Source organism: Silene latifolia, chromosome X (genome assembly GCF_048544455.1).
Source record: "Silene latifolia isolate original U9 population chromosome X, ASM4854445v1, whole genome shotgun sequence".
NCBI classification, from domain to species: Eukaryota; Viridiplantae; Streptophyta; class Magnoliopsida; order Caryophyllales; family Caryophyllaceae; genus Silene; species Silene latifolia.
The window spans coordinates 10,519,634-10,543,749 of record NC_133537.1 but is presented as its reverse complement, the minus strand read 5'-3'; the positions used below and the strand labels follow the sequence as shown (position 1 = coordinate 10,543,749).

Genomic DNA, 24,116 nt, shown 5'->3' with positions numbered 1-24,116 from the left:
TTTGAGTGATTAAGTTTTATATATATCACCATGTCCATCTTACACATGCGAATATCCTTTCTTATATTCATATCCATAATTATAATAGGAAAGTATTAACAATTTTTTTTTTACTTTTTTACTTGGAGTAAAATTTAGTTCCATAATTTTAGATTTGAATCCACTAGTAAGATTAAGATAAAATAAATATGCAATCACGTAGTAATTAATCTAAATTTGAATCCCAATTTTTAAAAAATTGCTAAATTAAGAATACAGTAAATTTAGCTTAGATTTCACTACTCTAAATCTATATCGAACATATCCAATCCAATATGAGATTTTGTGGTTGTCAGTTGTCACCACATTTTCCTTTTACTTTGATGGCAAAATAAAATATCCCTACTATTTACATAGATAACTGGCAAAATTGACCCAATCTGAATAACCCGACTCGTTTGATAGATCCAAGTGACCTAAAATGACTTATTTAAGACGGAATCTAGATAAAAATGACCCAAAACAACTACTCCCTCCATTCAACTCCACTTTACAAGTTTTTTTTATCACGTTTGTCAACGCAGCTTTTACACGATAAATATTATTAGCTGCGTATTTGCAAAAATTATAAAAGTTAGATATTTTTAATGTACTTTTAAAGACGAATCAAATAAGATCCCACATGAATATATTTTCACTTATGTATCGAGAGAAAATTGGAGTTGAATGCTCGCTTGTGAATAGTGCGCAAAATAGAAAGTTGCAAAGTGGAGTTGAATGGAGAGAGTAGATAAGTTTACACTTGAAAATAAACGATTCAAAATAATCCTAACCCAAATAGTGAAAACCAACTAAAATAACTTATTTATATTTTATCAAATCAACTTCATCTATCCAATATCCACTCGAACGCTATCACACAAAAAAGTGCACCTGAAAATATGTCAAAACAACGCTGACCCCGTAAACACACTTTCCCACCACCTTCGTTCGTCTTTGTTTCTTATTCAGGCGTCCAATTTTACTTTCCCCTCTTTTATTCATCCGCTAAAAATCCCTAATTTCAGCACGGTACGTAATTATCCAAACCCTAATTTCTTCAATTTCAATTCTACTAATTCCGTTCCTAATTTCTCGTTTCCTTTAGAAACCCCAATGTTGTTGATTCGCAATTCAATAGCTCAATCCTTGATTTTTTTTTTTGTTTCTTATGTTTATTTGAGCTTAATTTTGGTTAATTAGATGGAATTTAACTGTTACTTTTGTTATATTTTGTAATTTTTTTGGGTGCTATTTTGTTGCATTATGATTATGCATTTTGTGCTGCTCGTGAATTTTTTCAATTATTTGTCTGGGAAATTGACTAAATTTAGTTAGGGTTATGTCTAAAGAGATAATAATGTTTTACGACGTACAATGAAACCGTTTTTTGTTTAGTTGTTGGTGTAAGTTTCCGATTTTTGAAGCTGCTAGTTAGAATGTTATTCTAGTTATGTGTGTCAATTTTGAAGCCATATAAGATATAGTGGTGATTGCGAGGATTTGGGGTAGTAGGCGTTGTTGTGTAATATCATATGGAGACTTTGTACTTGAAGCAGTAAAGTTTGTATTTTGTAAATAAACTCTTTCAGTGTTAGCATTTCAGTGAAAAACAAGTCTCGTATTTTATGGAGACTTTGCGTTTAAAAGAGTAAAATGGGTAAATTAGGTAAGAGTTAACTGATTTATCCCTGGAATGGGATGATAAATCATTGTCTTGCTGTTTATCTTCTTCAAGCTTAATGCCTTTCAAGTAGGCGTATTTATGTTAGAAGCAATAATTGCGTATGAGTGTATGGCGGTTCCATGATAGGACTTGTTGAGGTTTCTAGAGTTTTGGAGCGAGCTGTTAAAGTTACAGGATGACTAAACCTTAAACCTAAGAAGCTCACCCGGTTTTGTCCTAAGAGTGCCCTTTGCAAGACCTACTGTACTGATAGAATTCAGATTTCTAATTTGAAATGGGTGCATTATAAGTTTATACGAACTGTGCGCGCTTTGGCCTTTTCGTTTCATAAATGCAAGTATTTGGTTTAGAGCCTTGGATAGTAAGAAAGGATTCCAGGAGTACTTTTCAGATATACGAAGTTGGTTGTCTAACTCGTTGTGTGAACTAATTCTGCCTGTTTGTTAGACAAGTCCGAAGCAACTAGTTTCTCACTACATTGCTGCGATTGCGCAGGTTTACTTCTACTTCATGTCATACTATGTGGGTGTTCTTTCAGGGTGTAGCTTGAAGTCTTTTGCATTCAGTTTAGTTATCATGCTAAATTTTCACAATTTTTTCTACTCAGGATCTCCTTTTGATTATATTCTTTCCAGTTGTTGTTACGGTGGACAATTATGTATTCACCCTTTGAGTTTTTTTATGACAGGAAATCTGTAGATTTGGCAGTTATTTGACTGGCTTAGAGTAGAAACATTCCGGTGCTTTTACTTTGGCAGCTAGTGTATTCATATTAATAATTTGAGATTCCACATGGGTGCCAATGGTGGAATACCGGGCAATGCCATCTCATCATCAAATGTACAAACGCTTCCCCAGTATCTGTCCTTGGAGCAAATTTCACTCGGTAATCAGAAGTGTATGCGATCAGGAGAACTAAGGAGAGCTCTGGGTTTTCCTTTATCAAGTGCATCTGAAGATCATATGTTCAGACTTTCCAATTTTAAGCCCTCTGCACCTGTAGCTATTGCAGACCTTAGGAATTACAAAGAAGATGTTTTAAACTCATCTTTGAAGGCCAGGTAAGCCATTTGCACGATAACAATTGATATCATGCAGAACAATGTAGCTAAGGGCCCTAAGGCCTAATGTCACGGACTATCTCATGCTTATCTTTCTACTCTTCTATGTGCCTCACGGTTGTGTTTTTATTGCACTTCTGCCATATCTGTATTTTGACTGAATTGCTGAAAAGCAATGCATGCAGTAGTCTTTTTTGCTTTTAGTAGCTATTCAGGGATCAGTGCCTACAGCATAGCAGTAAGACAACATAACTACTAGATATTTGTATCTGACTCCGGTGTAATTTGAACAGGGAAAGATCAAATTTTTTCCGAAATTCAATATCTAAACTAGATAATTATATGGAAGTTATTGGCTCAAAGAAGAGACAAAGGTCTCCCTTGTCAAATGAGAGGCCTGGTGGAGCAAGCATATTGAAGACAGCAGGACAGCCTTCTCGTTATCCCATTGACCAATCAGCTCAAAAATTGGAAGACTGGGCCAAGTGTAGTGGGACAAATAAGCGTTTACGCTCTGCTACAGAAGTAAGGGTTTCTACCTACAATTTTACTTTGATTCCCTTGTTTGTGTATTTTTTCCGGAACTTTATTTTAGTTTCTTCATTTGTTATTCTTTGACATTAATGTGGAAAGTGGGGAATGGAGGCAGTGGTTAGATTTTTTTAGAGGAAGGAGGGTAATGACATGAGTCATCTGGACAGAACAGTTATTTAACTTAAACTCCCTTTTAAAATATTGTTTCATTCTAGCTGTGTTCTATAAAGTAGTAGAAGTTTTTTTTACGTAATATCTGTTTATAAGAGGAGTCACGAGCAGCTATCTCTCTCTCTTCTTTCTCTTCAGGTTGACGGTAAATCTGGTTCTTTGTCGAGAGATTTGTCAAGTAATGTGAAGGACGCAAACATCACTAAACCTGTTGGTGGAGCTTCAGTTCAGCCAGAAGAAAGAACCCTGAGACTGTCTGCTGTTGGTGAAGGCTGGGATAAAAACATGAGACGGAAACGTTCTATTGGGATAGTAGTTAGTAATACAACAGACAATGACCCGAAAAGAACAATGCAGACAAAACTGAATAGTGATACGAAGTTGGCTTCTTGTGATACCTCTGCTGTAAGGTAATGCATATAATTTATTTAGTATGATACTAGTTTTTAGTGCTTAATCTGGGGATTCCTAAATTGTTATTGACCTGCCCTGGTTCGATAATTCTGCATCGAATTACAAAATTGGCGTATGCCCTAATTTGTTACTGCATACTCCCTCCATACCACACCAATGGTAACATTGACTTTTTCACACTTATCGAGACACGTTTTACAACGTGAATATCTTTAATTACACATTATTAAAAATTATAAAAAATTGATATTCTTATAGCATTCATGACGATAAATCAAACAAGATCTCACATGACTATATTTTGTCTTATAGATTAAGAATAATATCGAAGATTCCCTACGATCATGAATAATGACAAGATTCTCAATGTTACCATTGGTGTGGTATGGAGGGAGTATGTTTTAAAGCTTCCAAACTTTGTTTGGTGTATTGCTGTAGGTGTTATGCATTTGCTTTTTTGCTGGTATAGTTTTACGATATTAGGTGCAGTGCTCGCACTGACGCACAGGAACTGTGGTATCTTCTGAGTTGGAACAGACTGGAGTTCTTTATCAGTAATATTCTAGTTATGGAAATATTTGAGTTTCAATAAATTATCTCCTGGCTTCTATTAATTGAGAGTCCCATACATAGTTGTTTTGCTTAGGAAGTTCAGCTATGGAGATTTTCTTTTTCTTTTTATTAGCGGCTCTTGTTAAGATGTTAGTTGCTACTTAAAGGACGAAAAAGAATAAATATTGTCTGTGATGTGAGTATTTATTTTGTATTGACAGATGAAGTGTTTTTGGGTTGTCTGTATTGTTTCTTGCCATAGATTGCTCGAAGTTTACACACGGTTCTGTATTTTCTGGTTTTGCTAGTAAATTTGTTTAGATATGTGATTCTATTTTTATTTGAACTTCAGTAGATTGAGCAGCAGATCAAATGCTAAACAAGACACCTCAAGTGGTAGCACTGGTACAAATTCAAAAGGAAAATTACCCAGGGCACCACGAACAGCTACCCTTGTGGTTGTGAACTCTGCCGATGTTCAAGCTTCTTCAGAATCTTGTGAAGGATGGCAACAGCATCCAAGTCCGAACAAGGTGATTTCACTAAGTTTAGTGCAGAATAATCATCATGCTCCCAAGTCATCTCGAATGCTTGGTCAATGGGGTGGTCAGAGACAACAGAAGAGTGCACGTAGCAGAAGAATAAATGTGGTTTCGCCTGTAACAAATCAAGATGAATGTCAAACTTTATCACTTAATTCTGGACCTCCTGCAGTTGCTGTCAGAAGTCCTCTAGATGGAAATTCTGTATCTTTTGATTCAGCTGATGTACATAACATTGATTTTACTCATACTAAAATCAAATTTGAGAATACACCATCTCCTGGTCGGTTGTCTGAAGTCGAAGAAATATTAGGTTCTGAACAAATAGTTGAAGAGAAAGAAAAGGGTAATAGTGAAGTGACAGTGAGAGGGAAGGGTAAAGTGGGTGCTTTTGTACTCCCTACCAAGAGAAATAAAAATTTCCTGAATGAAAATGGTGTTGATGGCATACGGAAGCAAGGGAGGACTGTCAGGGGATTGTCCTTGTCTGGCGTGTCTGAGGTGAAGTCAGATAATATGTCAACAATCAAGCGTATTCAAAGCACAAGGCACAGTTCTGAGAAGAATAGAGGGTCTGTGCTATTTGTTTTGGTTAAAACATTGATTAGTATAAGAGAGTTTTCTGGGGTCACTAAATCATTTTGTATTATATATGCAGTAAATCAGGACGTCCGCCTTTGAAAAAGATGTCAGATGGGAGGGCTAATCGTAATTGTAAGTTTTGAAGCTTGTTTTTAGTTCACCCAAGATTTATTAGGTAACATACAGATGATGGGGCGACTTTCATTGAGAATTGCATGTGTCATCTTTGTGATAACTTGTAGGACGGTTTGATTATTTATACTATCTGATCTGTTCTGTTTTATTACCGCTTAGATGTGTGTACTCTGTAGAACGGTTTGATGTCTATATAATCTAATCCAAACCCTAGTTTAGTCTCTGTGTTTTCTTCTATGGATAAATATGGTACTTTTGAAATCTTGTGTTTTTGTTTTTCTTATTTCAGTCTACCACTGGTATCAGAACATTTAAATTGGCTGATTTTTAAAAAATTGGTACCATGTTGCTCAGTTTGCAGAGAGTTCTGCATCATATCTGGCATTTTTTTAGCATCACCGACTTCCACGGCTGTAGATCTGTACATGTATATGTACATATTTACTTTAGTTGGATGAAGAGGAACCCTTCCAAGCGTAGTTTTTTCTTAGCTGCGGCGGGCCAATCTGTATGCCCTATGTTTGTGGATGTTCACGGATTTGATGCGCTGTATTTACTTATTTAGCCTACCTCTTGGCTCTTGCATTACTGCCTTGTGATGGGCTGAGCTGCTGAGAACATTGTTATCTGCCATCTTAATGTTTACAGCTAGTCTTGCTTAAGACGATAATATCCGTTTTTAATGGTAAAACGGATCCAAATATTACCATTTGATGATAATAAGACGGTAATATCCATATTTGGATCCATTTTACCATCAAAACGGATATTGTTGTCTTAAACAAGAATTTGTTTAATTTATGGTGAGCCTCTTGGCTGGGCTGTTAGCTGGAGAGTTTTAGTGGTCTTTTCTTTAGAAGGGCTGCTACCTTTCTGATTCTGTCTACTACGAGAATGCTAGCTTTAACACACTGTGGCTGTTCCCTTCTTGCAGTGGAATCCGGAGATGACTTTGATGAACTGCTGGCTGCTGCTGCTTCTGCCCGCAAGGCTAGTGGTATAGTTTCTTTTTCTTTTCAGTTATCTTGTTCTTTTTCTTTTTCTTATCAGCTTAAAAATCTCGTCGCCCACAAATTTTTTCGATCAAAGATCGGTTCAACTTCAATGTTGTCTATTGGTTCTCAGGTCTTGCTTGTTCGGGGCGCCTCTGGAAGAAAATGGAACCAGTTTTTTGTTCTGTATCTCCTCAAGATGTAAGGCATTTGAAGCAGCAGGTACTGAAGTTAGACACAGGAAGAGGCTTCTGTAATTTTTGTTACTGCTTGCCATCTTTGTGTGAAATGATTTCTTATAGTAATTGTTGAATCTTCTATGTAGTTGAGCTCTGCAGAGGAGTTAGAGGACTGTCAGTCGTTGGTTTCTTCTGTTGAGAACAATGTCTTGGTATGTTGGCTTTTGATTGTATTTGTTTTTCAGCTAATATTGTCCTCCTAACTCTAATACATTCAGTTATGATGCTTTCAATTTTGAAAGGGGGTTCCTATACACAAGGAAAGAGATGACGTGCCTTCTGGAAGGAAGGGAAGCAATTCTGATCAAGTGGTTGATAAGAATGAAGCAGTGCCTGTAGGACTAACTAGGGAAAGGAACATGGACAACTTTACTTCTTTGTACCAAAGAGTTTTGTGTGCTTTAATTGAAGACGATGAAAATGATGGATTCTGTAATGGATATGAAGGAGCCACTGCCGTGTCTGTTCAGTGTGCCAGTGATGATTCTCATTGTGGTTCCTGTAATTACACTGAAACTGAAACTAGAGACAGGGATAGATTCGAGTCTGAGGCCGAGTCAATAGTTGATTTTCAGATTTCGAAACGTTACTCCGGAGACAGAATTTCCTGTAATAAGAGTGTCACATCTAACACAACTTGGAATACAAGCATGTCTGATTCATTGTATAGCAGTGGAAGGTGGTTGGGTGATGATTGTCTATCATACTCAGATGCAGAGTTTATCGGTGGAAGTATTCAGAATGATGCAGGGGGACCACAACGCGAGACTGCCTCTGGAGCCTGTTTTGATAGCCAATATGAGCTAATGTGTGTTGATGACAAGTTAGTGATGGAGTTGCAGAGCATCGGATTGTACCCAGATGAGTTGGTAGCTTACTAGAATCATTCCATGGTGTTATTTATCAGATTATGGATTTACCTTTTTTTTTTTTTTTTTTTTTTTTTTTTTTTTTTTTTTTTACTCATTTTTGTGTTGCAGCCTGACCTTGCCGAAGGAGAAGTGCTTGATCAAGATATTACAGAGCTTAAGGAGGGGCTTTTTGATCAGGTCTTATTTTGTTAGCTTTGCAGCAGTTACAAATCCTTCTAATTGATATTGATTCCTAAAAGAAAACCTTGATTTTGCTGTAATTGATTTGTAGTCGCATTTTCTCTCTCCCATTTTTGCAATGCTTGTTTACATTTGCGTAAGTTGTTTATCAATATTTGAAAAAGTAGTTTATTAACATGTGCAAATCTCAATTCTTGTATTGGGTCGTAGTGCAGCTGTGCACATCCTTTGTGAATTCTGTTTGGTTGTTTAGAAATTAATTCTTATTTGTTTTCCCTTTCTCCCATAGTTGTCCTTACCTGCTTTTTTGTGGTACACTATAGATTGGGAAGAAGAAGATCAAGTTGGGCAAGATTGATAGTGCTCTTCAAGATGATAATCAGAGGAATAAAAGGTACTAGTAACTCCAAAGCAATTAGCCATACAGTTCATTGGTGTTGGGTTTTCCCTTGTCACTGAGTTATTTTTGTTTTGCAGGTTTATGGAGCAGGTTGCCATGGAACAATTGATTCAGATGGCTTACAAGAGGCGAATGGTACGATTGTCTCTCTTACCTTCTCATGAGTGCATGTGCAAGACTTCTGGTGTCATGCTCAACTATTTCCTGAATGTTTGTCATCTATTATTATTTCTTGAATTCAAGTGTTCAGTGTGCATTCCCCTTTCCATACATCAAGTATCCGGCATGAGTACTTGAGCGATGCTAATACAAAATTGCTATATAAATGCCCTCTGGAGCTGTTCGTTTTTGTGGACTTGCTTCTCGAGTCTCGACGCACTTTAAGTCCAGGAACTTAAAATCCCTCTTATAATTGGTTAATTTCAGAAACAAAAAATGACATTTTAGTATGGGACACAATAGAGGAGGAGGAGTTCTTTTTACATCATGGCAATAATCTCCAATTCTTTTGAAACAAGGCCACAAGGGTTATGACACTCCCCTATAAGGACCAGTTGCTTTCCCCCAAACACATTTACAGACTAAAATGCTGTCAAAACATCAATTCTCCATAACATTCTGATCTTTGTTGCTGCCAGTTCCTAGAAGGTTTAATGTGTTTGAAGTCCTGCAGAACTCTAGGCCACACCCGCAAACATTTGAGCTATTGGAGCAAAAGTAAAAATAATGGCATCATCCAGTCTAAAAAACTTTCGTTTATCCTTTTTTTCGCCTTCTGGTCCTTCGATTTGGATTATTGGTGTAATAAAGTGTTATTTGAAGTTGCCAACTAGGATATGCTAGTTTATTATCTTCCTAGACAGTTATTGGGGTAATAAAGTGTTATTTGAAGTTGCCAACTAGGATATGCTAGTTTAATATCTTCCTAGACATGGACAGGGTATTATGTACGTAAGCAAACCAACTAGGTATGCTATTTCTCTATCATCCTAGACAGAGAAGATGATCAATTATTTGGGGACAAAACATGAAGGAAACATTGTCCTATTTTGGCGTAGAGATATTTAGTTTTTAGTGAGACAAGAGTATACTATATAGTGCGTTTACGTTCTTCGGCCCTTGAGGTTGCTTTATGACAAAACATTGGAGCTTTTAATGGATTCTTTAACAAGTGTGTCAATCTATAGTTTTCATGTCTGCCATAGTCTAAGACGTGAATTATTGTCATCGGGCCGAATTTTGTTCCCAGAAAAGTAGGCTCAGTGAATATCAAGGTTGTTCAACGCTTAGTTAATGAAAAAGATGTATAAATGTGTGTGGTCTCACTGATTAGTCAATGGAGTGCCTACGAGATGCAGGAATGTTTGACGAGATATGAATAGCTTAATGTCATGGGGTGCGGTGCTGAGTTAGCAGTTATAATAGTTGCTTCTACTAAAATTCTACGTTTAAGCTACCATCTACTGAACATACGCACACTTTTACAAATTAACGTCTTCCTTGCCAACCATTCAGAAGTACTTGCACTGCCCTTTGTTGAACATTTATGTCTGCACTCAAATTCAAGAAACAAAATGTTCATGTTTACTCAGCAAGCCAGCAATGTCGTTATGTTCGTTCAAGCTTTCTAATAAAATATTTTTCTGTTTATTAGGAAAATGGTGTATTTTAACCAATTTTCTTCTCTACTGCTTTAGTGGTGAAAATGGTAAACACACATCTTGCCATTAAATAGAGGCGAGAGCTTGTTTGTTTTAGCCTTTTTATATGTTTATGAAGACTTCGTCTTGCAATCTGCTGATTGGACTCAGCTTTTCCAAAATATTCTTCTGATTTATTTTTCTTTTGCCCTTTGATTCTCCTTTTTCAAATTCTTAGGCTTACAGAAGAAACAATGCTTCAAAAACTATAATACGCAAGGTCTCAAAGCAAGTTGCGATGGGTTTCATTGAAAGAACACTAATAAGGTGTAGAGCTTTTGAAGTCAGTGGACAGAGCAGCTTTAGCGAACCTGCTTTCCAGAATGTCCTTTTTGCAACACCACAAATCACTGATGCTGGTAATAACAAAGTCAATAGTGCCTATGTTGGCAGTGGATCGCCGAAACATCTTAATACTTCCAAGACTGGTACATTACTGCACTTTAGTCTTTCTAATAAAATTTAAGAGAATTGATTTGTTGTGGATACATCATGGAAATTGTGTCATCTCTAGTAAATTAAGATTTTATGAGTACTTCATGCTTGTTTCTTTACAACAATAACATTAACTCAGTGCACAATGACTCCTGCAAATGCGAGGTAGGGAGGGGGTCAGATCTACGTAGCGTTACCCTTGTGTTAGCTACACAAAGTGGTTGTTTCCGAATTAACTTATTTCTTTCACTGGAAAAAAAAAATCAAATACGGATTCATACTTGTCAAAATGGCTTAATATGTTTCTTATTTAACTATATACAGTTCACGAGTCATTGAGCCGGGGATAATAGATTTCTCGGTGATATTATTTAGTTGATGTTGTTTACTTTTATGTCCTGACGGCCTGACCTGCTTTTGCTGTCCCATGAACTTATTCAAGTTAGGATCATTGCTTAATTGATTGTGGTTTGTGTCATTGTAATAAACATTAGTTCATCTTTGCATATTGTATGGCCTGTGTCAATTTTAATTGCATTAGTTGACTATTAAGTCATGCTAAATTATGTTGAAAATAGCATGCAATAGAGGGTGCGATTTGCCACAAGGATATTGTAAAATTGGAATTTTAATTACTGCGATAGAATGTGGTCTTTTTGGTTTGGGACACTAGAAACTGCAAATGAGGTCTAGGACTTCATTTTCTTGGCTCCTTTTGGGCTACGGCTCCAGCCACTCTGCAGGTGTCTTAGGGGAGACCCCAACAACTCCTGTACGGAGGGATTGAACATTCTGTAATTCTCATTTGCTCCTTGATCGCACCTGCTAAGAAAGCAAGAAAGCAAAGTGAAAATGAGAAATAGTTCGTTTTTGCAACTGTTCTATTTATATTTTAGTGTGGCTTCCCCCCAGAAGGGCAATCCCATGTTGCTTACTTCTGTTTATTTGTTGTCCAGATTCTGCCCCTCAGAGCCTGCCAGATTCATGCTTTGTTGATTTTAGTGGAAGTTGTATCGACTCTGCGCAAGCTGCCGGTAAATTGTCTGAGAATTGTTTCCCTAAACTTGAATCATCATCACACAAGAGCTCTCAGAGGGAATTAGTGCTTGATGATGTGGGACGTGCTGCCTTTGATGTTGCAACAACTCATGGTGGCTCTCTTATTGGAGGAGCAAAGGGTAAGTCAACTGAGAGCCATAGAGATAACAAGAAGGGGGCTGTAATGACTGATAGCGTGCGTCAAAACCAGTCAGTTGGGGGCTTCAAGAGTGAAGAGAAACCAAAAGCTAAAACAAAGCAAAAAGCTTCTGCCACTCGGTTATTATCTAGTTCAATTCAGCAGCAAGTTCCTGGAAACGAGAGGGATGGGGATGTATGGCTGCCATCATCTTTTAATGATTCAAAAGATACTTTTATTAACTCTGAGGAGGCTATTGATTTTGATTCAATTGCACAAAATGACAACGGCGCGCCTGATGATCTAAACGATTGGTTCAAAGATTTGCCAGATGGTGATTTTACTGGTTGTCTGGATATTCCAATGGACGACCTCAGTATGGTGCTTTGATAGTATATATGACTAGTATTTATAAACAGTATGTGTAAATTTTGTTATTATTTTGTCCGGGCTCAATCAAGGAAGGCGTTAATGTACTGAATCATTGATCTGATTGATCATCACTTCTGTTCTTGCTATTTGCAAACGAGTTTGCTTTTATTTGTCTTCAGCTGTTCTTATACTGTTCTCAGTTTGTTTCGATTGAGTTGGGTGTTTTACGGCGTAGTTCAACTCCATTCAATTTTGAACACGCAATTGGAATGGAAATATGTCTTTATTTTGTACTTGTATCATTCATCGTGATTTACTGTAGATTTGTACACTACCCTGACGTGGGTAAGAAGGTATTCAAGCTGACTACGTGACCATAGATATCACTTCTGAGAACAGAAATGGGTGGTAAGTGTGAAGTTTTCATTTATTATTTCCATCATATATGCGTAATTGTTTCTGATGCTAGATATACAGGTTTTGAGCTCTTTTAAAGGTGTTAGAATAAGTAGGAATTATGTTGCTTCCATCAGGTGCTCCCAAGAATGTTCCGACATGCTTGACTTCGTATGTTTGCAGGGTCTGTTGTACTTATTGTATTTATTCTATCTGGTGACAGTGAAGTCCTCTAGTAACCTACATTTGCTCAGGTGAGTATTCTGCATTAGACAGCTGGTAAAAGCTATCTGACCCAAGAAACCTGACCGGTAGAGCACAGAAATAAAAAGAGTGAAATCAACCTGACCTCCTGTATTATGTGGTGAATCTCCCTCTGAGTTTATGATGTTATAAGAACTCAGGGGCGTTTGGTTGGGGGTCTTTAGGAATGGAAAAGGGAATGAAATCTCTCGTTCCCCATTGTTTGTTTATCCATTTTTTCTTTACCCTTTACCCAATTTTGAGACTCGAATCACCCCAACCTCCTCTAACTTATACAACACCCCCCCCCGGTAACCCCATACCCTTTCCCTCTTACTCCCTATTTCCACCACTACATTCGTACACCCACCGTCAACCACTGCCACCAACACCCACCACACCCTCCCACACCGACACAACCACCACCAGTGACGCCAGTGGTCCCTCATTCCGGCCCACTCACCGGCGTACTCTCTTGCTGGCTGCCGCCTGCCACACCACCCTTGCTTTTCATTCGGACCCCATATCTCCAATCACAAACACCACACCAACACCTTCAATAACTCGCCCACCCCACCGAAACTCCCTCGCCAATAACCTCTCTTCCCAACAAGCTCACCACTACCGAAGCATCCCCCAACCACAATAAAACACCAGATCTTGTGTTTATTAGGGTGAGGGAGGGAGTTTCGTGGGTGGTGGAGGTTGTTTTTAGGTTGGTTTGGGGTTTGAGTTAAGGAGAGTATGTCGGTGTAGGAGGTTGGGGTCGGCAATGCGATGGTGCGGCGGCTACTGGGTGACGACGACAAATCGCCTGGTGGTGGTGGTTGCGTATGATAAGGTGGTTTGTGGTGTTGGTGGTGGTGGTGGTGGAGGTGGTGGTGGATATGGTGGAGGCTGGTTAATTGCGTAGGATAAGGTGGTTTGTGGATATGGTGGAGGTTGGTTAATTGTGGATATGGTGGAGGTTGGTTAATTGTGTTCATTCCTCCATAATGTAAGGATAACCCATTCATTTCCCTTCTTTTCGCTTTCCTTATTTCATTTCCTTTCCCTTTGTTGAACCAAACGCCCCCTCAATTATAGAAGTTTCCATCTGCTTTCTCGCATGTTTGTGACATTTGTGTTAATGTCTTCTTTTCTTATGTTTTGAGTTTCAGAAGTACTTTGTTTGAAATCAACTTTAGTCATTTAATTGCATAAATGTATAATGTTTGTGGAGTCCGATAGGTGTATTAAACAATTTTCTCACTATCAAGATTCCAAGGAACTGATATATCTAAGTAGTTGCATGCTATATATTATCTGGCACACTATATTGAGTATAAATTAAAAATATTGTATGTCATATAGTCTCAGAATACAAGATAACGAGAAATAAATAATCATTCCGATAAATAATCAGGTTGATAAATCCATTTTATATAGACTTTTTCTCCTTATTTTAGCTCTTATATATTTGATTATTGCACTAACTTTAGTGATTTTATGAGCTAATATTGTATTCTAGTTGTCTTTGCATGGTTTGTCACATTTTGTAGGAACTTGATCCCTTTGGCCCTTTAGAACGGGGGAAATGGGAGGTCTAATGGCCCGTATGAAGGGCTCTTGTGACCCTTATGCCCGTCTCTTCGAAGAGAATTCTTATTTCCAAGATCATTTCCTTGCTTGTAAAAGGAGATCGAAGATCTTATGTAGGGAAAGACCTTTCACTTGATTGATGTATCCCCATGAAAATGTGAACACGTGTTACAAGTGAACTGTGATTTCTGCCTTCTATAAGGATGTATCCTGACGAAATGCATGCTGGAATGGCTGTTACGGGTGGACATATTTGAGTAATTAGTATGTGAAATCCTCCTGTTTTAGATCGGATATAGCGTGAAGCACTCGTCCTACCAATAGCTAAGGACACTTGTTGAATTAGCATTTGCGCGGGAGACTGAGGGGGGTTTACCCTTGTTTTACCTTTGGGACTTGAACGATAGTGAGAGGAGCGAAACCACTTGTTTGAGGGTGGACTGGCCTTTAGATAGGGGTCGAATACGGGTTCCCCTCGGGCTAAAACGTCAGCTAAAGCCAATTCTGTTTATGATGGTTGGAATGCGAGCCGGGGAAGAAGCAGAGGAAGCTAGGCGCATCCCTATTCCTAGGACCAGGGTCAGATATTTCGCTTTTTTATTAAGGAAGGGTATAGCCGACTCCTTTGTTGTGATGGTTGTGGTGTTGTGACAGCTGTGAGGCTGTGTATGTTGTGTTTGTGGTGGAGTCACTTGCGGGAGTGGCTTCACACCCTAGTTCGCCCTCCGTGGAACCCTTCACGGGAGGGGATGTGCACATTAAGGGACAGGGATTGTTAGTCGCTCGTTGATGAGCTGGACTAGGTGGGATGGGGGCTGCGGTCGATAACATCGGCGGCGAGGATTACACATTGCGATGGGTAATCTGCGGGGCTACACACTTCGGTGTGTAGTCGGTTCTTGTGTGAGATCGGGAGGCGAGGGTGGAGGATGATCACCGGTTACCTTGTTTGTTTGTCTTATATTGATTGAGTATCTTGACCCGTTGTTGTTTGTGGAATCTGTTGTGATCCATTCGGGGATGGTGAGCAGGCTTGACAGGTATTGCTATTGGTGAGCTTGGGGCAGTCATGGGAGAGTTGTCATCACCAGTCGTAGCATCACAGTCGAGTCTTAGTTATGATCTCATAGTTGTCAGACTTTAATATAATTTAGGAAATATATATATTATAATAATTAAAAAATTCTCTACTTTATTTGTTACATCAAAAATTATTATTTATAATACTTTCCTAAATTAATTTTTGATGATGTGGTTGTTGACACTCTCAGATCACTCGAAAAAACTCTCTTTTATATATATATAGATGAACCCTGGCCAATAATTAACTAACTAGATGAAGAACAATAATATTGACAACAAAAAATAAGCAATTTTAACTATCAATTCATTAGTTTAATCCCCTTCTAACAACCTAGATTCCCCTTCACCCTAGATAAAAGGCTTAGCTAATCCTGATAAGGGGAATAACAATAATAATTATATATAAAGGAAGACATAATTAAAGGCATAAAAGATGAACAAGCAATTGAATAGTAATTATTAAAGAAAGATTAGAACAATACCGTAAATAGCTTAGATCCGGAAGTAAGAACAATAATTAAACTAAACTAAATATTCTAAGAGAGTTTTTAGAGGAGTTCTACTAATCCTACGGAAAATAAGACGTAGATAAAATAGGGTACGAGTTTAGTTATCTATAATAAAACATAGCCGACTTAAGGAAAACTGCAGAAACTATGGAAATAAGAGGTTCCTCGATTGAGCCCTTGGTGCACTCGATCGAGCCCTTCGTCAGTTGATCGAGGAATCATCTGTTTTCTGCTTCTTTCTTCGTGTTGTCTTCATAACTTCTCTTCCTTCATTCTTATGAATTCCCGTGCCATGCCTCGTGTATTCCTTCATGCCCACTCCGCGATGCCCATTTCATTCCTATGTTCCTCAAATGCATCATTCTTGCATTAAACATCAAAAAGCGAAAGTATCGACATTCTAAGATAAAAGGCATGTAAATAATATAAACTAGCACGAAATCGTATCAAAAGCAATTAAGGGAAGGCATAAATATGTATATAATTATGACTCATCAGCAGCACAGAACCAGGCACCAGGTCAATGTGATGTTCAATCCCTCTCAGTGGGGGTAACCCGCTAGGCAACTCAGCTGGAAAAACTTCAATGTACTTCTGAATCAATGGCTTAACTTCTGTAGGCATCTCACTGCTCTCTTCTTTTTGAATTTCCTTTGACAGCAAGACCAAGATAGGTTGTTCTTGCTTGATCTCTTTTATCATAGCTACTTCTGATAGAAACAGCACACTATTCAGTTCCCCAAGCATGTTGGGACTTCCATAATTTCTTTGGTTTGGTGGCAAGGGAGTCAAGGTGACTTTCTTGCCATTGTGCTTGAAACTGTAAGTGTTGTCCATGCCTTGATGAGTAGTGTTCCTGTCAAATTCCCATGGTATTCCCAACAAGAGATGACACGCATCCATGGGCACTACATCACATAGCACCTCATCTTTGTACACCTTCCTAATAGAGAATGACACAATGCACTGCTTGTCAACTCTCACCTCTGATTCTTTGTTCAACCATTTCAGCTTGTATGAGTTTGGGTGGTCTTAGGTAGGTAAGCTAAGCTTGTTAACCAAAGTAGTGGAGGCAACATTGGTTCAGCTTCCCCCATCAATTATCATATTACAAACCCTTCCCTGGACTGTGCACCTGCTCCTGAAGATTAGGAACCTTTGGTCAGCTTCCAATGGAGCCTGTTGGGAGTGCATAACTCTCCATAAGACCAAGTTGTGCCCTGTGTCAGGGGGAGCAACAACTTATCCCTGGCTTGTCTCCTCTTCTGTCTCCACCTCTTCTAAGACCAGATTTTTATCCTTCTCATACTCAATGAGGCCCTGATGTGACTCTTAATTGAGCACATTTTGTCTCTTAATTGAGCTCATTTTGCATACTATTATAACCCTTCATGGCCATTTTATCCGTCAAATGCTTTCTATTTTGCTTTCCTAGTGCATTTTGAGTTGCTCCTTTGGATCTGAAAGTTTGCTAGATGAAACGGCGTCGAAAAATCAAGTGGTCTAGGCTTTTGAGTCACTCCAATAGGAGTACGGATGAGGAAATGACGTCCGTTTTACAAGTCAAGCTCAAGTGGAGCGGGATACAGCTCAACCCGCTCGGGACAGAATCAATCCGCTCGGGTTGAGGCTCGGGATGCTCGTTTTCAGCTCGGGACGAGCGGATTGCTTGACAGAATGCTTTTCCTTGCTACGTGATCCGCGCATATCCTTCAGAACTTGCAATTCCGCACTCAACACTTAGCATTGTTATTTACTAATCTACCCTTGCTTAACCTAATGATGTACCACTATATATACTCCATTTGTAATAATCAAAGGATCAAGTTTCCTTAGATTAAATCAACTTTCCTTAGATTAAATTAAGCTTTTATTAGGAGTAGATTAGAATAGATTAATCTCAATTATACCACAAAATTACATATTAATCTTTCCTTAATCGTTGTTCAAGTTTATTATTGGGTAATTGAAGATTATTGGCTTATTACTGGAGAATTGACAACTCTTCATCAATCAAGTTCTCTTCTTTTATTATTTGCTTTATTATTTGGAATCATCTTCATAGGTATAATTCTCTTTTACCCTTGTTTAATTATTGTTAATCACAAAGTATGCTAGATGAAACGGCGTCGAAAAATCAAGTGGTCTAGGCTTTTGAGTCAATCCAATAGGAGTCCGGATGAGGAAATGACGTCCGTTTTACAAGTCAAGCTCAAGTGGAGCGGGATACAGCTCAACCCGCTCGGGACGAATCAACCCGCTCGGGTTGAGGCTCGGATGCTCGTTTTCAGTAGCGGACGAGCGGATTGCTTGACAGAATGCTTTTCCTTGCTACGTGATCCGCGCATATCCTTGAACTTGCGATTCCGCTCAACACTTAGCATTGTTATTTACTAATCTACCCTTGCTTAACCTAATGATGTACCACTATATATACTCCATTTGTAATAATCAAAGGATCAAGTTTCCTTAGATTAAATCAACTTTCCTTAGATTAAATTAAGCTTTTATTAGGAGTAGATTAGAATAGATTAATCTCAATTATACCACAAAATTACATATTAATCTTTCCTTAATCGTTGTTCAAGTTTATTATTGGGTAATTGAAGATTATTGGCTTATTACTGGAGAATTGACAACTCTTCATCAATCAAGTTCTCTTCTTTTATTATTTGCTTTATTATTTGGAATCATCTTCATAGGTATAATTCTCTTTTACCCTTGTTTAATTATTGTTAATCACAAAGTATGCTAGATGAAACGGCGTCGAAAAATCAAGTGGTCTAGGCTTTTGAGTCAATCCAATAGGAGTCCGGATGAGGAAATGACGTCCGTTTTACAAGTCAAGCTCAAGTGGAGCGGGATACAGCTCAACCCGCTCGGGACAGAATCAACCCGCTCGGGTTGAGGCTCGGGATGCTCGTTTTCAGCGCGGGACGAGCGGATTGCTTGACAGAATGCTTTTCCTTGCTACGTGATCCGCGCATATCCTTCAGAACTTGCAATTCCGCACTCAACACTTAGCATTGTTATTTACTAATCTACCCTTGCTTAACCTAATGATGTACCACTATATATACTCCATTTGTAATAATCAAAGGATCAAGTTTCCTTAGATTAAATCAACTTTCCTTAGATTAAATTAAGCTTTCATTAGGAGTATATTAGAATAGATTAATCTCAATTATTCCACAAAATTACATATTAATCTTTCCTTAATCGTTGTTCAAGTTTATTATTGGGTAATTGAAGATTATTGGCTTATTATTGGAGAATTGACAACTCTTCATCAATCAAGTTCTCTTCTTTTATTATTTGCTTTATTATTTGGAATCATCTTCATAGGTATAATTCTCTTTTACTCTTGTTTAATTATTGTTAATCACATCATTTATTCATCATGTTTTGCATTGTTAGTATGATTGGCAACCTTATTAACATTTTAAACTTGATGATGAGTGAGTAGTTTCCTTAGCTAGGGTTAATGGGTAATTAGGAGAAATAAACATGGGGATTGATTCATGCTTAATCTAATATGTTTTCATAATTAATTTGCTTGTTTGTTGTGATTTCAACTTATGCACATATTATGTTTGATGAAATGCGAGCCTATGAATCCTTACATTTTTTACCCATCACTTATCTTTTCAATGAGACTTGTAAGACATAAACCAACTCGAGTCTCATTAGACCATGCATATAGTTGAATAGAAAGGACTAAGTCGACTTGTAGGTGTTATACAATCTAATCGATTCGGCTCCAAGACCCAAACCTTCTTAGGGATTGTAAGATATACACTAACTCGATCCCATCACAACAATAAGTGCTTGCATCTAGTAGAAATATGTTTGTATGATCAACTCCCATGAATCCCTTATGAACCCATGATATCTTAGCATTTTTAGTCATTTGTTTACATCTCTTAATTTATTGCTTGTTTTACTTTTCATTGCTTTTATTAGATTAGAATCTTCAACCCATTACATTTGTGACAACTCCAAGCACAACCGTAATTATATTAAACAATTTGAGTACCCCCGTCCTGTGGATTGACCTCGACTTAACCACTAACTAGTTGTTAGTTGAGAAATATAAATGTGTTTGATTGAGAGCCCCAACGACACTCTCATCAGGCCCTATCTTTCCCATTCTTCGATTTCCATTAGGGTAAGAGCCTTGTTGGAGGGACAGTCCTTTCTAAAGTGACCAAATCTTTGGCACTGAAAACATCTTGTCTTGTCTCTTGTTAGAGCAGGGTTGACTTTTGAGGTTAAAGGTGCCTTCCCATTATCTCATGTGGGTTGGGTTGCTGGTTTAGGTGTCTCAGTGATCTTAACACCAGTATAAAGTTTGAATGTTGGACTGTTGGGGAGTTTGGGTGTTAAAGGTTTCACCTTTCCCAGTTTCTCAACTCTTAAGACTAGGTTGACTGCCTCATCAAATGACCAAACCTGCTGCATCCTTACCCTGCCAGCAATCTTAGGATCTAGACCCTCAACAAACCTAGCAATCTTTTACTCAGGTTTCTCAGTAATCTCACACTGTAGGGTTAACTGCTCAAAGTTCCTAGGGTAAGACTCAACAGTTTGTTGGTCTTGTTTTAGTTGGGTCAGTTTAATAAACATGTCTTGGGTGTAGTCTTTGGCTATGAATTTTTCTTTCAATTTCTTTTTCAACTTAGCCCAAGACCTGATTGGTTCCTTCATATCTCTGATCCTTTGATGTTTCAAACTTTCATACCACAGAGAAGCATACCCTTTAAATTTGAGAATGACAACCTTAAAGGATTTCCTATCATTGTAATCTTTAAATTAAAAAATTCTTTCAACAGATCTAAGCCAATCTAATAAATCTTCAGGGTTTAAATTACCATGGAATTCAGAAATGTCACGTCTACATCTTTGTCTCTGGCATCATAGATTCCTTCCTCCAGTCTTGAGTCATCTGACTCAGAGATGACTTCTTCATATGGATCATGTTGCGGCTGCCTCCTTCCTGCTCCCATTGTAATCCCTCTCCCCCTTCCTCTTCCTCTGAAAGGTGGTGGTTGCCTTCTTGGGTCATGGTTTGAAAATCTTTCCATGACAATACGGACAACATTAAGCAAAGTATCCACATTTCCTGCTAGATTATCTATCCGTGTTTACTCATTGGGTTGTTTTTTGTGTTTTTGTTGTAGGTAGGTTAAATGGACTCACCTTCTCTCACTCAGGACTAACACAAGATGGGATTGTGTTATAATCTAAGCTTTGATTACCAAATTGCAGTGTAAAATATGGACCTTTGACAGAAATGATGGATCCTGACAAAGCCACAAACACAGACTGCCTCAGAGAATGTAATAAACTTCAGAAATTGAGTAAATATAGTAAATGGGCTTAACAATTCATGAAATTTGGAGATAATATAATATAATATAATATAATATAATATAATATAATATAATATAATATAATATAATATAATATAATATAATATAATATAATATAATATAATATAATATACTTCCTCCCAATACCTATGTTTGCCCCATTTCAATAAAATACTCCACCCATATATTAGAGAAATAGGGCAAACATTGTTATTTGGAGGGAATAATATAATATAATATAATATAATATAATATAATATAATATAATATAATATAATATAATATAATATAATATAATATAATATAATATAATATAATATAATATAATATAATATAATATAATATAATATAATATAATATAATATAATATAATATAATATAATATAATATAATATAATATAATATAATATAATATAATATAATATAATATAATATAATATAATATAATATAATATAATATAACATTAGTATTTTATATTATATAATATAAGTATTTTATATTTTGGAAACTATTAAAAGGTAAATAAATCAATCTAAATTTCCAAAAAATATAATATTCCATAATTCATTAGATTTGTAATTTGGTTAGTAAAAATAATAATAATTGCTCTTAAATAATATTGTAATCTAATATTTCAGATTTATTTAAATATATAACTCTAATACAACTAGATGATAATCAACTACTATGATATGATAATAACTACCAATGATGTGAGTAGTAAAAGCAACAATAATAGCAACCGGAGTAGTGAAAGTCATACTAGCAACAATGGGAGTAGTGAAATTAACAATAATAAATAAGGGAATAGTGAAAGAAAAAATTATGACGGCGGGAGAAGTGAAAGTAATAGTACTATAGTAGTCACAAAACATGTAATGAAAGTAATAGTAGGAATAACGGAGAGAGTATGAAAAATTAACTAACAATTCGATTTTAAGAAAATATTAATTTATTTAAATATATGAGAGTGACAAAATTAACGGGTTAACCGTAAAAATAGCATGAGTAGTTAAACAAATAACAGTAATTGAAGAAGTAGTGAAGATAATAGTATTAACCAGGAATGTAGTGAAAATAATAATATTGACAGCGGGAGTGGTAAACGTGTCAAATAATTTGTTGATTAATTTTATATCTCATCATAATTTCAAGATATAAATTGTCAATGTATGTGTTAATCAAATTTAGCGAAACAGATTTCATAGAAAATAAAATTTAAATGGTAAATAAAGGTAGCCCGGGCGTAGCCGGCCACCAAACCTAGTTTTTAGAAATTCTCACAACGGACTGGTACAGAAAGAGTTAAACACTGTCACAGGATTAACAACATGACTGTTTTCTTTTGGTATTTTCTGGAATAAAATGGATATAATTATCAAACTAAAGACCACAGCAAGCACAAAAAATTAGTTAAACAATTTAGACCAAAAATTTGACACAATCACAGCAAGCAAAGAAAGCAACAAACTTAAGGCACAATGAGGTTCAAACAACCCACAACAAGCACAGGATTGAAAGAAACTCACTCACATGTACTTAATCAATACTAGAAAATGTTATTAAGCCTGACTTAATTCTAGAACTCGGCAAGAATTAAGATTTAGAATGCTTGAGAGAAATCTCAGGTTTTTTTGTTCATTAATCAAGTTTGAGTATTACAGACTGCTGGAAGGTCCTTATATAGGCCTTGATTCAAGTTCAGTACAAAAGAAACCCTAAGAAATCTCATCCAAGGGCCAGGATTTATTGCTTACATAATACATAAAGACAAGTGAGCTATTTTACAACGGTTGTATAAGGTGAAAGTAATTTAACTAAGGTAAAACAGACTAGGGACAAAAGGTTGCAGCTGAGTGACAGTGACATGTTCTCCTTCTTAATGGCTTCTTTTGGTTGTTTCTGGAGCTGACTGTCCTTGGGTTAGAACAAGGTCTTACCTTGCTTTAAGTAGTAACTTCATTTTGGTAAGACATGGCAAAAGAAATCACAGCCCCAGCTCCCAAATGTTTAGCCAGAAATGGCAATTTACTTTTCTGCTTTTCATGGATTGTCTTCTTCTGCAAGTTGGTTTTTCTTGGCCTGTTTTTTGTGAGATTTTAGTACAAAATAATCTTGGCTCCCTAGGAGTTATTCGTGCTTAATTAAACGTAGGACCAGCTGACCCTGGTGGCCACTGGTGGTTGGACTTGGAACCCTCAAAATTTTCCTTGGAACAGGACCCTGCACTGGTTGATTTGAGAGCATGGCTTGCATTATCTGAGCTTGTGATGCTTGGACCCTGAACCTGGTTGCCATGGCCTTGAGCTCCTGCTTCATAGCACGTCTAGGCTTTTTGTGCGAGGGTTTATTATGTAGTGGGATTGTCACGGCAATTGACGTGGCATTCTAAACCGTGGTGGCTTCGGAGGGTAAAGAGCGGGTGGTGGGCTGGGAATAAGGGTTTGATGGTTTTCTGTGGTTGGGCGACGGACGATGGGTAATGGGAAATGTCTAGGTGAGGAGATGTCTGGACCGACATTGTTATATGGTAAACGGGGTACACCTTGGTTTGGGTTAGGTTGATCTTCTGGTTTGTTCTATTTGGGTTCACAAGCATAACCGTTGTATTCATTGTCGGAAGCAACAATCGCAAGGGAAAAGACCAGCAAAGAGGTGTAACAATAATGATGTGCAAGAGACATTATTGTGTATTTGTGTTTACTTTTGATTCATGAACAGAAAGATTTCTTGTGGGTTTTATACTTGTTGTTGATGGGATAGTATGGGGGAAGGAGGGTGCCAAGAGTGTGCATTCATCCGCCTATATTGATGTGGACATATTTTTTTGCAACGAATGCGGACATATTATTAACTTTGGATTCCGAC

General features: G+C 37.2%; 1 protein-coding gene across 4 annotated transcripts; it reads left to right on the top strand.

Moving 5' to 3' along the window:
- The first annotated feature begins 832 nt into the window (after positions 1–832).
- Positions 833–12,229, top strand: LOC141622822 (uncharacterized). Of its 4 annotated transcripts, none has more exons than XM_074438841.1 (16): positions 980–1,050; positions 2,201–2,270; positions 2,394–2,766; positions 3,060–3,291; positions 3,610–3,881; positions 4,793–5,551; positions 5,638–5,693; positions 6,631–6,693; positions 6,822–6,910; positions 7,014–7,079; positions 7,170–7,796; positions 7,908–7,976; positions 8,303–8,373; positions 8,457–8,514; positions 10,258–10,507; positions 11,471–12,229. In XM_074438841.1, the coding sequence occupies exons 3-16, from the start codon at positions 2,498–2,500 to the stop codon at positions 12,079–12,081; spliced, it is 3,492 nt and encodes a 1,163-aa protein (XP_074294942.1). In that variant the 5' UTR covers positions 980–1,050; positions 2,201–2,270; positions 2,394–2,497; the 3' UTR covers positions 12,082–12,229. The 4 variants fall into 4 exon arrangements, with proteins under 4 accessions (XP_074294941.1, XP_074294939.1, XP_074294942.1 ...); XM_074438839.1 differs by having other exon boundaries at positions 981–1,050; positions 4,790–5,551; XM_074438840.1 differs by lacking the exon at positions 2,201–2,270 and having other exon boundaries at positions 833–1,050.
- The last annotated feature ends 11,887 nt before the right edge of the window (positions 12,230–24,116 follow it).

Coding starts and splice junctions, on each gene's coding strand:
- LOC141622822 (XM_074438838.1), top strand. CDS start 2,498: ATGGGTGCCAATGGTGGAATACCGGGCAATGCCATCTCATCATCAAAT. Junction 5,552..5,637: donor AGTTCTGAGAAGAATAGAGG/GTCTGTGCTATT, acceptor TTATATATGCAG/TAAATCAGGACGTCCGCCTT. Junction 8,515..10,257: donor TGGCTTACAAGAGGCGAATG/GTACGATTGTCT, acceptor TCAAATTCTTAG/GCTTACAGAAGAAACAATGC.